The 18,713-nt window shown below is 29.7% G+C and overlaps 1 protein-coding gene across 1 annotated transcript in view; it reads left to right on the forward strand.

Annotated features, from left to right (window-relative positions):
• Nucleotides 1–18,713, forward strand: part of LOC112681784 (carbonic anhydrase-related protein 10) — a 123,957-nt gene that overhangs the window by 55,103 nt on the left and 50,141 nt on the right. The window contains exons 4-5 of the mRNA XM_025552099.1: nt 3,552–3,688; nt 4,320–4,511. Of these exons, the coding sequence (XP_025407884.1) occupies nt 3,552–3,688; nt 4,320–4,511 (329 nt within the window). The remainder of the gene's footprint in view (nt 1–3,551; nt 3,689–4,319; nt 4,512–18,713) is intronic.

An 18,713-nucleotide genomic window follows, 5' to 3' on the forward strand; every position in this document is an offset into this window, starting at 1 on the left:
TTTATAAAATCTTAGTATTTTATCAATATTTTTATTTTATAATAACGATCAATTTTATAAGTTAAAAGCAATACCGCGAAAACAATGTTATTGCACACCACTACCACTCTTCTCTTATTGACGTGTCTATTATAATCTATCTATTTTCGTCGCAACGTTTATTCATTAATTATAATTTTAATAAAACGTAATCGAAGAAAAATTATAACTTTTAAAAATATAAATGGATAATTCTTATTATTTTAAAAAATCCTTTAACATTTTTTTTTCATGCATAGTTAAAGATTTTTAATGCATATTTGATCAAATGTTAGTGCATAATTGCATGCTTATTTGTGCGTTTTTTAGTGCATGAACTTACGATTCCTGATTATAACTGTATAGTGTATACTGTATAACAATTTTTTGTATACTGCATACTAAAATAATACAAACAAATAAAAAAATTCGAATTTTTCGAACATAAACATCTATGTTTAATAGATTAATCGAAAACAAATTATCAATGTTGAAATATCGATATATCGACCCAGAATATCGATGTTTTTTGCCCATCTCTAGTACCAATGATCATTCGTAACATCACAGTCAATGTTGAATGTAATGAATTGAGCTTTTTGTCGGGTCCATACTCAGTGAAGAATCAAATAAAACACAAGCGTAATTTTTAAAACACACGTGTTAAAAAAAGAACTACACAAAACTCGATTGTAAATGAATCCGGCATTAGAATAAAAATATTAAGGATTCGCCTGATTTAAATATTACCATACATTTTACTTGTTAATTTTGAGCCTGAAATAAAGAAAAAATTTGAGTCCCCCCCCCCTTTACCCTAAAAGTAAGTCTTAATACGCCCCTAAACCTATACTACATTAAATGCGTGTAAGTATCGATAATAATGGTTATATGATTGTACATCTAGTAATAGATCCATCAGTGACTTTCGGATTTAGTTCTATACATGTTATATTATCATAATAATGTTAACTATATATATCTATATATATTAGGTAAGTTTTGGGTACACAATAATTTTTGATAGACATCTTATATTGAAACCGTTTTGCATTTCTCACCGAGAAAGCAATTTAAATAAATTATTATACTTAAACTAACAACCTAGGTTTTAATCGTATTCAATTGCATGTTATTTATAATCATCGAATATATTATGTGCACCATAATATATATTACCATAATAGAATTATCGTTAAAATGTACAGTGAATCGTTTTGTTTTATTCGTGGATAAATGATTTATTTCAAAAAACATTGTTATATAATTTATTTTTTAAATTACAAATTTTTCTTCGAATTCGGACATTAAATCGGTCACATTATGTTGATAACTATAACACACAATTTGTTTCTAATTCATCTATTATTACGGTCGAAAATAAAAATCTCGTTATAATGGATAATATTTCACCACTTGGTTCTATTATTATATATTATTATGTAAGATGACAGGAAAATTACCAAAATCTTATTGTATTGAACCAGCAACTTACATAAAAATAACTTTTCAAATTTTTCAAATGACTGAACATTTATTTACAGTTATTTATGTGCTCTTATAATAATAATTATAAATACCATACATAACACATATAATGGACTAAAACTGTTATTATTTAGAATGTTTAATGGCAATTCAGTGTCATTTTATGTAATCACATATATGTTTGGTTACCATTACTAAAGGTTTTACTAATGCATAGGCTTCTATTAACAATGATATTTAATTTATGTTCATTGGTAATTGCAATTCCGGTTATGGCCATATAGTGATTAATACTAGAACAACGAGCTAATATTAAATCAGCATTACTGTGAAAAAAACAACTAATAATTATTATTAATCTATTTTTGATTTACGAATTAAGTCAAGTTCAATTTGCATGTATTATTACTGTAAGGTAAATGTTTTACAAAGACATCATGTGCAATCGATCATTTTTCATTAACTTGATGATTTTATTTTAAGTGATAAATTGCCTTTTTACCTATTTATTCACTACATTTTATTGCATTATTATTTTATATGAGTATCGTACGGGGCGGGAGCGTTTCTGTCGGTATTTTTCTCATTTCTCGTATTTAGACCACATACACACACAAGAAAAAACGTGATGGCCCGTCCTATGAATTATGCAAATATATTCAATTGATTTTGTATAAGTATAGTTGGAGCTTGAGTTTGATATAATCATATATTTAATCATTCAACTACGGGTCCAAACTAATTTCTTACTTATTCAGTAATTATTGCCACTGACATCTGTCTACTATGTGTGTAAACCGTTAAGTATAAATTAAATAAGTTATCATTGAGATTTCACGGGTTTGATGTATATTTTAACCGTAAAATATTTAATATCGTGCCAATATAATAAAAACATATAAATATACAACTTAAACGAAACAACATTCGCAGTTGTAATTGCAATAGAAAATAATGTTACTCTCGTCGACATTATAATATTGTGGCTGTGTATCCTCAAAATACATGTTTTCCATGAAAGGGGTAGTGTTTTGTATATTTTTTAATGAATTTGATCGCATTGACCGGTGAGGGGGGGGATGTGTCAGCGTAATGGTTTAATATTATTCAGGATATGATATCATATGGCTTATATCATATTATTGAAAGTATCAACGGTGCGTATATTAATGAACAGTAGATCATGTTTCATCATATTAGTATCTTTAGCCTTTACCCAAAGGAGAACAATATAAATAAACGTAAATTAATGTTGACGTGTAATTTTAAAGTAACTATGTTAAGCTTTTGTTTCTCTGACACAGAGATCGGTTTTCGGTGGAAGTTAAAAGCTGCGCACGCACTGTATTTTTTTCCTTTTATTTTTTTTTTTCTCACCAACACACAGGCACACATAGTATAATATAAGTGTACATATTATAAATTATTTTATGAAAATGAATGTGATTTTTTTTTTTTAGCAATAATGTAAAATAAAACAATCAGTCTTACTTTATTCCATTTCTTTTTTTCTTTTTTTTTGATAAATTGTCTTGAAAAAACTCCGTACCAAACTTCTTATATGGTCATGTTGAACGAGAAAGTATTCGATGGCCCGGAAATGTTTTTTAAACAAAGTAAAATATAGTTTTTAGTCGTATTTGAAACCATAAAAAGCTAAGAAAAATGTTATTTTATTGAATTTATTTAACGTAACGTAGGTATAATGGACAGATACCTGATAAAATTAAAAAAAAAAAAAAAATGAAACAATATTTTATTTAAAGATAGGTTTAAATTAGTATGATTTTAAATTACAAATATCACGTGATCAGATTCACTCGATGTGTTAATTGATTATAAAATAATGCGAGATGTGTACAATTATACGGCACAATAAATTTCTATATACGTTCGTACCGTATTGTATTGTGTGCACAAATAATTGGTTTCAGGTGGACTCCATTGCGTCTGCAAGGGATGTCTTCGAAACACCATTTGATATCGATCACTGACACCGAGTACATAGTATACAGTCGTACTCATACATTATGCATTATTTCCAGGGCCGAAATATTGGGGCGTTTTGAACCCTCTGTGGAAGTTATGCTCGATTGGCAAACGACAGTCTCCGATCGACATCGATCCGGATAAGCTGCTGTTCGATCCGTTTTTAAAAAATCTTCATATTGACAAGGACAAAGTAAGATACTAAACTTATGTTATATGTACACAGTTTTTGTATGTGCTCCTCAATTTAGCAGCAATATCGCATATATTTGACGGGGTTATTATTATTATTTTTTTTTTTTATATATTTATATTCAAATACATTATTTATACATATATATTCGAGTATGATGTAGAGATTGACGGAAAAATAATAAAATCTGTCTAGAATCGGGGTTTTCGAGATGTACACATTTCATATAAATTTATATCGGTGTATAAAGCAGTACGTAATACGTACGCACGCATATTATATTATTTTATTTTTTTTTATGAAAAATGGATTTCGAAACGGAAAGCAATATGTCAGTGTATATAGAACCTGTCTTGATAACTCTGCCGGCTATATTAATTTTGCTCTTTCCAGCGGGTTTTACACGTAATATACGTGATACATAAATATTTAGACGCCCCAAGAACACGTGCTTAGAAAAATAAATCCGAAAGATCGTGCAAAAATAATATAGGCATTACAAATGAAGTTAAACACCAGTACGGTTCGGAGTAATTATATATCATTAGATGGTGTATGCGATGTGAAATAATAATATGTATTACATTTTGCACTATGAATTGAATATTTGATTGGCATATTATGTTCCTAGGTCAGCGGTACGATTGAAAACACCGGGCAATCTTTAGTCTTCAGAGTAGATAAAGACTCGAAGTACGTTTTGAATATTACCGAGGGTCCTTTAACTTACCGTTACCAATTTCAAGAATTCTACATACATTTCGGCACCGATAATAATCTTGGGTCCGAACATAAAATTCAGGGTTACTCGTTTCCAGCTGAAGTAAGTATCTTTTTTTTTATCTTTATACATTTATCACTAATTATATACAAATATATATTGGCTAAATATTTGATGATTTGAAATCATTGACGAAACGAGACAATGAGTTTGGTCTAACGTTTATTAAGCTGGTAAAAATAATAATCATAATTGTGTATTCTTAAAAAATGCTCAGTAAACTTTATGTTACATTCATATGCACATTAAAAATGTTTAATAACGATCCATACAATAAATACACGGTTTGTTTGTACGATATATAAATTGGTGTAACAATAAGCGGATATAATATTCATACAACAAAATATGAAAACATTATAATCACGCGTATGCGCAAACGATCGCCAAACGAACGCGCTACGTACAATTCATTGACAGATACATTTTTATGTTATTCAATTGGACGCAAACTGATCTCTTTTCAATTTTAATATCTTAAATTTTAAGACGTGATGACACATTTTTTTTTCGTATTGTAAAAATACTGCATTCGATCATGTAGTAATATTCAACCGTCGCAATACATTGTCCACGTGTTAAACGATCAACAAGAAAATAATTATACTTAAAATAAATTATAATACGGGATTAAACGAATGTTATCCTTCGCGCATACATTATTTATTTGTTTTAACAATAATATAATTTGTGCAGATGAACGTTATAAGGTCACTATTACTTCAGTCAGCCAATTTGACGCTGTTCCCGCATTTCAATACTGGAAAACGGACGAAATGTTTAAGTTGATTTTCGAGTAAAATTTCTACGCGTTACCCTCCATTTGACAATCTGTCTGTTTTTGCTGTGCATTACTTTTTTCTCTTTCAAAAAAAATAAAGCTCGTAGATAATTACGTTTCATAGGCGTCGATGAGTCTACACGTAGCGCACAAGCTCTGACTACGTAATACAGTGTACTAGTTCTTTATCGCTGTTTCTTAAAAGTCCACGTTTTACACGTTTTATCGTTCGCCACATCCTTTCTTTACACAGAATCACATCATTCGCAACCCCTAGCGGATTCTGACCGCGAGTACGCCCACTTTTTATTAATGTAGTGCTTTAAATAAAATGTATAGAAATAAACCAGTTCAATTTGTATAATCAAATGTAATTAGTCTGGAAAAAGATAGGGAGAGGATAGAGAGGTAAATTAACAGTCTACGATTTTATTCTTTCCGTATACAGTATCCCGCTGCGCGCCGAACACGATAATTCGTATCATTCGATAAACGTCTCTTGGTAATTTCAAAAGTTCATGAAGTTGTTTCGATGCGAAAAAGTTATTCGACTAAAAATAAAATTCAAATTACGCGCATACAGTTTCATATAAAAAAAAAAAAATAGGAACCCGCGTGTTGGTAATTTATTAACTCTACGTATAAAACTTGTCTAGATAAACGGAATATACTGTGTGTGAATAAGTTTCTAAATTTTTTCATTAAAATTTTATCGCGTTCGGCGCATAAAAAACTTCCGTACAAACGGATTCGCCTCTCGTAGAATAGTAAGCGCAGCACGCCGGAAAAACACGCGTTATTATAGCGTCGCGGCTCAGGTTTTCTCGTTCGGCGGTGCGCCGATGACATGGAATCGCGATCTTTTCTATGAGTTCAGAATGGAAACTCGAACGACTTTTATGACGAGAATTTCCATTTTTGGTTAATTCGTCGAACTCGTGTCTCTTCTTCGATACTGTTTCGCGATCGCAACACGAATCGCGAACAATATCCTCTCGCGATGCTGTCTGAGACCGGAAGATGTTATTATGGAAACACACACGTTAATACGGTGTTCTTCATATCGGTTCGATGACGGAACGCGTACTCTATCTTGGCTGCAACACGATTGCGCATTTTTTTCTTTTTCAACCCGACTAATTGCACCACGATTGCGCAAAATATTTGCAACATGATTGCGCCCAGATCCCTTTTTACTTGATAAAATCGCAACACCTTTGCTCACTAAATTATATGTGTATATACTATGTATATTTACTTATGTGTAATATTAGTTGAATCAGAAAAGGAAAAATTGCGCAATCGTGTTGCACCGCTCATTCTTGGTCGGATTTACCCTTGGGTATCCACGGGTGTCCGTCGAAAGTGCAGTTCTAACCATCAGAGTTTGACCGCTCGTTTTGGATTAGCGATACTCGTTTTTCGGACGGAAAACTAAAAACGAAACTAAATCTAGTTCAGCGACTTTGAACGGTCGAGAGCACGAAACCTGACAATTGAGTCTTATGCTTAAACGTAGAACTTTAAACATGACATGTGTATTATATATACATTGTATTCGGAGTAGAAAAAAAATACTGAATGTTTTGTGTAACTCAATCTGATTTCATTTACTTGCTTTGTAAGTTTAAAAAATGTTTAACACAAAAACGAATTTAATACTAACGCATTGTTAAATGAATTAGTATTCTACTGCTGGAAAAAATGTTATACGTGAAACCTGCAGTATTCTACGCGGTGTTTTTTTCCTTCTCATATTTAATTCGACCATATGCGAATATGTTATATTGGAGTTTTGCAAATTTGTCGTTATTAAAACCATTACACCCTAGTGGTGATGGACTATTTTTTGGTAGATGGAACAAACACAAAATTTAACCATGCATCCTCTCAGTGATATCATGTTTAAATTCAGTAAGTACCTACTACTCAACTGCCTACTGGTGGTACTAAGTGCCAGTTTTTCAAAATTATATAGACCCAGTAGCCATCCACCTCTCTCAAATTTAGGTGATTTAAATGCACCAACCTCAGTACGTATTTGGCACCACTGTTGCACATATATGCATATACATCACGTTTATATTCTATTAGTGAGGATGCGATAGCGTTATGATTCCGTAAAATTTCAAAATTACAAATAGATATTATTAGATGTCATGAGAACGTAATGGTATAATGATAGATTGTTCGATGGATTTTAACTTCCTGAATGTCATTTCACACGGAAATCCGTCAAACGTGCATACATAAACATCTATGTGTATAATCATAAATATATATGTATATAGGTTAATAAATATGTGTGTGTGTGTGTGTGTAATACTATGCGTACATGTACGTCTAAACCGTACGCACATATATAATCGTTCGGATGTTTCCCTCTTCGTAAAATATTCCCTCGCATTGGAATAATTTTCCAATAGTCGTGCCGGAACTTATACAAATTCGATTTCTACGCGAGCGCATCACCGCCGTGTGGAATTTCGTTTCCGTATCCTGTAAAATCCAAACAATAAAAGCTACACGACAAAACGTATTGTAAAACCCGACTTTCGGAACGATGACGAGTTTTGAGCGATATTAGGGTATTGCATTTCTCCGTACTCTTTTTCTTTTTTACACACCAAAACAAATCGTATTCGACAAATCGCTGTAATAGTGCACTTGAAACGACAACGTATGCAATTAATTTCCCCATCCCTCCCCCCTATTATTTAACCATATTATCCGTTCGATTTAACATGATCGATGGTGTCGAAAAAAGAGTTTCTGTTTTTCTTAGTGCATTAAGTTGTAGTACATAATTACTCGTTGTGTACGATATTTATAATAATATTATTTCTCGATCGAGATATATGCTAAATACACTATTATATATATATATATATATATATCATAAAAAATGTGAAAACAAAAATGTTGAGTATAATTGAGATGTTCAGTATTGAAACTAGATAAGAGAAGACATCCGTCTCAGAATAGACTTACTCTTCTCACACATTCTCATTACAATGAAAAAAGAAAACACCCCTTTTTTGTACATATTGTGGGATCTTCCTCATGGTTAAACATATTTTAATTGAATGCAAAATCTACAACAAGGAAAGAGAACAACTCCAAATCTCAGATCACCTAGCAGAAATACTCAACCATGGACCCAACAACGTTTTCAAATTCATTCAGTTCCTAATAGAAACTCAACTAATAAATAAAGTGTAAATTATATATAGTATCCTAAAATATAATACATTCAATGGTCACAGATCTTGCGGATAGATCATTTAATAAAATAAAAAAAGAAGGAATTTTCAAAACTTTTTATTTATTAAATTATCACGTTATGATTCATTATATGTTAAAGTAATGAGCATCAAATTAGGTGATAACGAACTTGAATTGCGTAAAAAAAAAATTGAGATTGATTTAAAAATTACTTAAATAATCGAACACGTGTTTTTTTTAACATTTTTCCATTTAAATAAAATGTTATTCATCACAATAAACTATATTATTTTTCTAGTTATTGATACATGTAATAAATGTAACGTTGTTTTCAACTTCCAATGTTTATTTCAAAACCACCTATAAAGTCAGATTCAAAATCAGTCATGCATAAAAATACTAACCATACTGTCGGTTTCGGAAACAGCTTGAATTCAAACATAATCAAACCGACTATAACAAAATTGTAAATCTATATAACTCTTATAATATTATTTTTGTAAAATATATTTTCACATACTATTTTTATGTAATCCAAAATATTGATTTCATATTGATTAGTGTACATCGTAGAGTAAAATTCTAACCTCATTTTTATTTATTTTTTTGTATATTATAAATTACGAAAATTGGTCCTTACTGGTGTTGAAACTAGACGCCTCGATTAGACATATTTGTTTTTACATAATTAATAATTAAAAATGTTAATTATTAACAATTATATTATAATATATAATTATTTATAATTTATAAATATTGCACAGATACTATTTTATTGATTATTCAGATCCTTTGTTCTTAACATGTTAAAATTATCTATATAATATAATTTTATTTTACGTGAATACATGAAAACGTGTACACGTGAAATAAGAACCATCATGTTAAGCAATAATAAATATTACTCGAAGAATAAATCTATTTTATTTACATAAAAAATAAATAAAAAATAATAAGTAATTAAAGTAAATTATGAGTAACTGCAGTAGTTAACTTTTTTTTACTCCATTAATAGTGTTAAATGTATACTACACAGTTATTTTATCATTTTAGTTTAAATATATTTGTAGTATGCATAGTTTAAAATAAAACGAAAGCAAAAATACTATTAAATTATAATATAAAAACTAAAATAAGTGTTTACCGTATAAAAATATCATACGAGGACATCCAATCGATATAATGGTGCGTGTCTTTGTTTGGTAGTTTTATTTTTATTAGGAATAGTATCATAGACATTACCAGTAAATTTCATCTTTATACGACTAGTATTCTCGTATAATGATTTCAACAAACAACGTTCGAATTTTAATACATCGTCTTTGGAACAAAAAAAAAATAATAATAATAATAATAAAAAAACCGCGGTAAAAAAAACAATTTTTTATATTTTCATATACCAGCATTTAATAAATAAAATTCCAACGGGCATCTGCCCTACCATTAAACTCAATAATAAAAGCATACCTATCTCGAACGAGACAAATTATCTAGGAATAATTTTAAACAAACACCTAACTTGGAAACCCCATCTCCAAATCAAAAGGAAACTTGCCAATAGTAGATTCCATCTTTTCCGACCCCTCCTCAAATCTAAACTTAATCTAAAAACCAAAATGATATTATATAGTTCAATGATATGACCTGTCTGGTCATACGGTATTCAAATATGGTGGACGGCTAAACCCTCAAACATTCGCCCCATCCAATCTTTCCAAAATATTGCCCTACGCACTATTACTGGTGCCCCATGGTACATGACAAACCTTTCACTTCACAATGACCTCAAAGTAATTAATGTTACAGACTACGCAAAAATTCACTACCACCATTTCCATTCCAAACTCAACTCCAGTACTAATCCTTTCATTGGATGGCATCACTATATATCTCAGGCAACCCCCCCCCCACGTAGGCTCAAACGTAGTTGGAATCGCGATCTACTTAAGTAAGATCGTAAATCCAACTAAAAGTTCGTAGGTGTCACCAATGGGTGACTTCCTTAAAAGCTGTTTTTTTTTTTTTAAATATTAAAATATTATGTTTTGTTTTTTATTATATCTAAATTACTAAATGTGCTATTTGTACAGATTGTTTTAAAATAAAGGAAAAAAAATATATATTTGAACGGCGACTTTATGATTTACGTATACATTCTTACTGATTATACGCTTTTTATTATACTATAATATGATTGTGTCAACATTAGTCTATTGTATATTTAATTTATCGAGAAAAATAATAATAACTCTTAACATAAATCCAAAATATTTTATTTGACAGTACATAAATGTACAATTATTAAGTTTTTATTATGAAATAATTTTAGAGCTCAATGGTTATACTTTTTAATTAATTATTCTATACAACCAAATTTATAATTATTATTTTTTAAGAATGAAATTATTGAGTTATATTATAGAGACGAATAAGAAAAAGCGAGAGCAAAGAAAATAAAAGGTATTTTAAGAATAAGAGTAATAATTTTATTCATGAAAAGAAAGATCAAAGCAAATAATTATAATGCTGATGATTTTAATGAAACCGTATTAATCAAACCAGTAATGAGCAAAATAACTAATAAGATCACGGAATAGATGTATAGCTAACATGTAAATGAACGCATATTGGTGGTTATGAACGAAGTTAGGAAGCAATAAAAAAAAACCTAATAAACAATGATACAGAATTGATATGGAATTCAAGATGGAAGAAAGACAATTGTTTTTCAGCTAATATCTAATATATTGGTTATTTCATATTACTATTATTACTATTTTTGCAATAAATTAGTAATTTTAGAATGTAAATGTTTCATTACCTGTAAAATATTAGATAAATTATAAGTCGCAGTAAGTTAGGAAGTCTTCCGTAATAGTTCGGAGCGCAATAATTACATTTTCTACCACATTGAAATCTATGATAAACGCATTGTTGTAATAATATCACCCCTGAGAACGTATTTTGTTGATACGTAAAAAATCATTATGATATAAATCAAGTATAATAGTATAAGAGTACATAAGCTAACGATTAAAAATAAAATAAGGTAGTGGCTCCACAAATGCGGATGTTACTAATACACAGATAGCTCTAAATCACTCTTTGACCTCATCACATTTGCAATTTCTTATACTTATCTGCAGCACATTTTTTCTTATCATAAAATCATTATTTTAATCTCTTGCCAAAACCTAAGATCCAGTAATTTATAACTAGATTGAACGAATTGTGTTATTTTTTTATTAACAGTAAATGTTCTTAATTTTGTGCCTAGTTTCACTGGAGTGCAAGGTAATTTGCTTTAACATTGACTTGGGCTTAAGAAAAATATAATTTTTTTTTTTTTTTTTTGGTTGAATCATATTTATATTTGAAAAACAATCGTGTTAAAATTCATTTAGGAATTTAACCTTAATTGGATATTTATTTTTTTTAATCTTATTTAAATTTATATTCGTTTTCTTGTTCAAGAGTTTGAAAATAAATTATAGTATTATTTGATTCTTTTTCTTCTCCTTCACTTTCTCCCAACTATTTAAGGTCAACCACCCTTGTTCTAAACCTCCCACTCATCTCGTATTTTGACATTTCCTAAGCATTTACCAACAGTTCTCATATAATTTTCAATCGTATTCAACTATTTATTTTTTGGTCCTCATCTTCGTATTTTTCCTTGAACGTTAATTTTCATAACTACTCTTACTACTTTTATTTCCTCTCGCCTCATTACATGCCCAAACTATCTCAGTATATTTTCTCTCATACTGTCCACTATCGATGCTACACCAATAGTACATCTTACATATTCAGTTCCTTATTTTATTTTATCTAGTCACTCCATTCATCCATCTAAGGCTTAGATTCTAAGCATTCTAATATCCGCAATACTCATACTCTGTTCTATTCTCCTGAAAAAAATTATAACTGCCCAACACTCTGAACCATATAGCATAGTTGGTCTCATTACACTCCCGTACAATTCACCTTTCAGCCTCATTGGAATTTTCCTATCATATAAAATGCCCGACGTTTCTCTCCATTTCATTTAACTACACTTAATTCTATAATTTACATCTATGCCAGAGCCCTTAAAAAGATCCTAAATATTTAAAGTTCTTGATTTCATCTATCACATCACCGTTTATCATCATTGGTCTCATACCCTCAACTTCATGGTACCTTCCTCCAAAGTTATAGTCTATATACTTTATTTTATTTCTACTAATTCTCAATTCCCTTCCTTCAAGGGCTATCCTTCACTCATCCAAACTATTATCAACTTCTTTCAGATTTTCTTCTACCAAAATTATAACATCAACAAATATCATACGCCATGGTATCTTACCCTATATTTCTTTGTAACCTCATTTATTACCATGGAGAACAAATAAGGGCTTAAAACCGACTCCGGATGCACACCAACTCCTACGTTTAAATTTTCGGTTACTCTATACAAACTCTTTACACTAGTTCTCAAGTCTTCATACATATCCAGATATAATATTATTTGACTGTTTTCTTATTTCATTCCTAGAACAGATGATGTTGTTTTTGTATATATTATTCAAAATAAATGTAATTACATCGAGTTTGTTAAGACTAGATACCACGTACAAGGCCGTATCTAAACATTTTTTTTCGGGAGGGGTCAAAAACATGTATATTGAAACTTTATTGAATTTAGATTTTAACTTTTGATATTTGGTTGAAAATAAGACAGGAAAAGATTTAATTTTCTTTTATTATAATTAATATCATATTTTCATATGATATTAAGATATTAAATTAAAATCAGTCAATGATTAATTGGAGCTTAAGTCATTTTTGACTGAAAATATTTATGTTAGTATTAAAAATAAATAAATATTTTAGAAGTTTGTAAAATATTGAAGAAATTTCGGGGGGGGGGGGCCAGACACCCTGGATACCCCTCCCAGATACGGCCTTGACCACGTACATACTTGCAAAAACTACGAATTATGGATATCAACAAAAATGTGGCATTCGACCTATGAAAATAATTTCGAGGAAAAATTCACTAATAGATGCAAAACACGAAACTCGTGTTCGTTAGAGTTTATTTTGTAGTACTCTCGGAAATAACTGCCGAAGATGATTGTGTAACGGTAACACTCCCTGTGTGTCAGTATTTTTGAGTTATACTTAAAATCATCATAACGAACAGAAATCGTCAGAGAGATTTATAGTAATCGATGTTGATCTCTATGTATGCACAATTGTACGTGATATTTTTGCAGTTTATTGCATTTGTATGAAAAAAAAAAAGATATACAGCTGACCATAAAACACGAGAGCACGTAGAAATTTTCAAATTAAATCGCATTGCAATGCAACAGAAATTTCATGACTATACAATAGAAGTAATAGTGCTTAAAATCAATCTATATTCAAGTATATCATTGGCACCATTTATGGGATTAGTGGAGATACGGTTCTTTGTGAATTGCTCGTTGAGGTATGCGCGTTACTACAAAAAAGATTTCCGAGGAAATACGTTCCTATGTATGAAACAGAAACGGTAATTTTTTTCGTCCCTCTTCTAAAGTTTTACTGGAAATGCATTGCTTTATATTAATAGCATGGACATTGAAACACAAAAAGGGTAAAATAATATAACATGTTATGACAGTACGGTTGTCTATCCTAACGGACACAAAATCAATAAAAATATGAAAATATGTTACTTAATATTTGAATGTCAAATGTCGAACAGAAACCCTTTTCGAGATGGTAATTTGCGTAACAAACGCTTTCCGTGATTACCTATTCAGAATCCTTCTTCAGTCGGTGCAGGGCAAAAGGTCAAAGTGTCTGCCGGAATAAAATGATATGCAACAAACCGAAACAATTGTACACGTTTATCTGCGATTTGCAAATGTTTCAATTGAACAGATTTTTCAGGGATTTCTGAAGTATATAATAATAATCGATTAAACAGTAATGCACTATAAATACCATTCGGTGGTTGTGCGCTTTTTCAACAGATATTTTTTTTTTTTTTACACCAACAAATATAGAATAGCAAAATACATCCCGAGCGAGGCCGGTCAATTCGCTAGTATTAAAATTTAGTTTGCGCGAATATAACTCAATGAACAACGTAAACCTCTTTTCCGTCCAACATTCCGCAATACGTTACAGCGACGTGAAATCAGTGTTTAATAGATATAATTATATTAATCGGTTAACTCTGACGTCTGTGAATGTAGAGCGTTTAAATCTACGGTAACACGCGAACAACAATATTTTGGTGTTCAGATCTTTATGATTGGCCTGCATGTATGGTTTCGTCCGTTAAAAGCGATTCATTATTTTTGATACGTCTACCACTAATAAAATTAGACGGTTTTATGTGATTTTATCATTGTTATATTTTTACGAACAAAAAATAGACGTAACATCGAACGTAAAAAACCGTTGGAACCTTACACGTTAACAACTTGTGCCGTCGGTTTATTAGTATTTTTATTGGGTCGCGAAGATCAGTATTTGTTTTCAAATACATTGTCTTTTTTTTTTATATATATAGTTAATTTTAGTCGGGCTTCTACGACTTGTCTGTGACATCAAACATTTACCCGGTGTTCATTAAATGTTTTGCGTGCGCGTACATATAATGTATCTTGTTCTTAATCGTTTCAGAATTAACCCGTATTATTTTCCTTTTATATTATTGCAAGAATTTTCTGCCCCTTTAGATGGTTATTTTTTACGCAATTTATTTTCTTTATAAATTTTCCACGTTCCAATACATCGATTTTTGTTTCTATTTTTTCTCTATATGTCCGTATGAATATTTTCCATATTACTTCTCCCACATTTATACTGGATTTTTACCGAAACATCTTCGTGTCTTCCCAAATTCAGTAACAATTTCGAAGCAGGAGCGTACTACCGAGCCGCCTATGTATTAAGAAATATAATCGGTGTATAAGTAATGTACAAGACAATCGTTTTGTATGATTGTGATCTAATCTACCGATACATTCCTAATGGTTATACGTGAAATAATTATTATTCAATTTGAATAACAAATAAATTGTATTCTCCGTTTTTTTACCATTCAAGCCATTATAAATATTTCTTAACAGAAATCATAATAATTTCGTGTTTTTAAACACCTCTGAATAGAAGCACTTGAATTTTTAATTAATTTCATTAAGTGTCTATGTCCAATGCAACAATATAATAATTACAAGTTCCGAAAGCTTCCAAGAGAGCGCTTTTTTTTCTTGATGACAAACCACAGACGAATACAGAAATTATTTTTACTGCACAAAGAGCTTTTAGACGGATAGTATGCATATAGAATGACAAACAGATATCTCATTATTCAGTCATTGCCACTATATAATATGTGTCTGTCCCATTGAAAATGACATTGTTAGTTTTCATTATCATCGAACAAACGTCTACAAACGAAATGGAAAACAATTTTCTCATAACGATGGCAATTATTACTATCAAATACCCGTGTGTATAGACGTACAATTATCATTGTATACGATCCAGCGAACAAATAACGATTTTACTTTTATTATTATTTCAATATGACCGTAAGCGTTTAAAAAATATATTATGCCAAGTTTCTTCTTTGTGATCATTTATTTTTCTGTACATAAATACAAGCATTTTATTTGTACATAGTTGACAAATAAATGTCGTTAGTCGTCTTTTCGAGTTATTTTAGGTTACACGTACAATTCTGAAAGTTCTTTATGGAAGTAACCGTGTATAAGAGTTGTATAAAACAGTATAGTTTTTAGTTAACAAAGAAAATAAAAAATAAATATATTTTATTTCTCTCTGGAAAACGGATACAAAAAAATTAACAGTATCGAACAGACGACTTCCATATGGAATAAAATTTATAATTAATTATATGATGTTAATGATATGACGTTTTTGAACTATATATAATTCACATGTAAACCCGTTTATTAAACAGAAAACATAATTGTGAGATTATGCCTAGTTGTTGTATTGATAACCATAGATGACGTCTAGTGAAATAACTCAGAAAATCAAGTAATGTATCGTATCAAACATTTTTAGGATTTTGTCTGACATATTATTATAGCGTAAAGCACTTTCTAACTCTTACTGGTCCACATTAGAAATGTAAAAAAAAAATGTTTTTGAGATAAATATTATCTTTAATGTAAGGGGAAATTAAGAGTAATCATTATTTTTTTTTATATAATTTTTGAAAAATGTACACGAGTATAATAAACCTGATTTACAAATGAATAAATTACTCTAATTTTTTATTTTTAAATCATTTCATTGACTCTAATATTCTATACTTCTGGCAACTATTCGTTTTTTCGTTTTGATATTGAAAATAAATATTAATTTATATTTATTTATTTGAAATATCAAATCCTCAATATTGATATTGCTATATCGTTAGGCTTGAAAGGATTAATACGAGTATACCATAATGCATTTTAGTTTTAAAATTACTTATGTTAGTGCAAAATATTTTAATTTTTCCAAGACCTTCAAGTTATCATTATAATATTAGTATATGGTTTTATTGATACCGGATCAACGAGGTCAACAATTTCATCATATAGTTTACGGTTAATTACTGCTGTATTAAATAATGTAAAGATTATGGTATTATTTATCGCATGATCTGTAAATGTTCCTTACCGTTTTGACTTTATCAACATTAAAAACACTTCCGATTTTGGTATATAAAACCTTTGATGTTTTGATTTAAATTTTAGACGCACTACAATTATATAAGTACAGATATTATTAAGGAGTGGACATCATAATATGAGATCGTTGAGGGTATTTTTTATCATTTACGTTTTATTTATTTTACTTAAGTTGAAAATATTGGTTTTGCTTTTTGGCGAGAGTAATTCCATAAGAACCATTTTGCAATATCTCTCGGCAATGTATTATCTCGCGTGTTATATTTTACATCCATCGTTTGTGCCAGCATATTGGATTTAAATCGAACAAGATTATCAAAAATATTTTATTTGTACCATACCAATCATTTCTCATCGCCTACAAATAATGATCTTCCTCGTCGAGACTATATTAATATTTTGACAGTAGAATAATCGTTATGAATACACAAAGACTATTCAATGTACTGGAGAAGGGGTACCATTCCAACACTCTACAGTGGTTGATGCAATAAAAACGTCTCAAATAAAACTGAAATAATTTCCAGGTACGGATTACATAAAAACGTCTTGGGTCTCCTTGTCGTCGTCTAATCGATAGGGCGTTAAACGTTAATTAATTCGGATCCTTGATAAATCACTCGCAGTCACTTTATCACTGTCAGCACTGGCTTATCAGCACTTCGTAAACTTCTAATCGGGTTACCCTTCGCCGTGCATTAATATTATTATTATTTTATATATATATATATATATTTTTTTAGAGACCAGTTAAATTGACTTCTTCTATTATCATTAAAAATGGAGACGATAAAGAATGACGATGGTGTGCATCTAAGAACCATTAAAGTAAACAGAATGCGTATAAAATAATAGTAATAATAATAAAAAAAAAGGAGGAAAATGCCATTAGCAATAAATCAACTTCGACGAAAACTCATTTTTATGCAATTTAAACATAAATGTAAATTGAATGTAAAGTTACACCTTTTGAGGGACAAAATGTTAATGATGCCTCTGTTACAGGCTTGACTGATCGAAAATATGTCGTATTGGCACGAAGTGATTAAAAATAATCACAAAAGTATAATTTTTTTTTTGAACATTAAAAACTGGTATATTTTGAGTGATAGTAACAATTATATTCTTCTAACATATTTTTAATTTTTTTTTTTAACCAAGTTTGTTTATAAATTTAAGTATCAGTTAATAGAAATTATAACATAAAAAAGAAAAATATTGCATCAAAAAACTTAATATTTTTAGGTGAAAATATGATGCGTTTGATTTTCGAGACAATAATATTCAAATGATTGATAATATTTTTCGTTCCGTTGTTAAAATATAAATATAATATAATATATGCATGTAAATGTAAAGTGGAAAAAATAAAAAATACGAAGAGTGGTTGAAAAAACAAACAATTGCGTTGGAAATATTTTTAACCATTTAAAAATAAATTTCAAGTTTTCTAATGTTTTTAATGTGCTTACTTCCAAATAGTAATATTATTCCAAACCGTTTAATGGTTATTGTTGTACCGATATCGGTACTCGTTACTTAACA

Source organism: Sipha flava, unplaced genomic scaffold (assembly GCF_003268045.1).
Source record: "Sipha flava isolate LNK unplaced genomic scaffold, YSA_version1 197_pilon_pilon, whole genome shotgun sequence".
Lineage (NCBI taxonomy): Eukaryota > Metazoa > Arthropoda > Insecta > Hemiptera > Aphididae > Sipha > Sipha flava.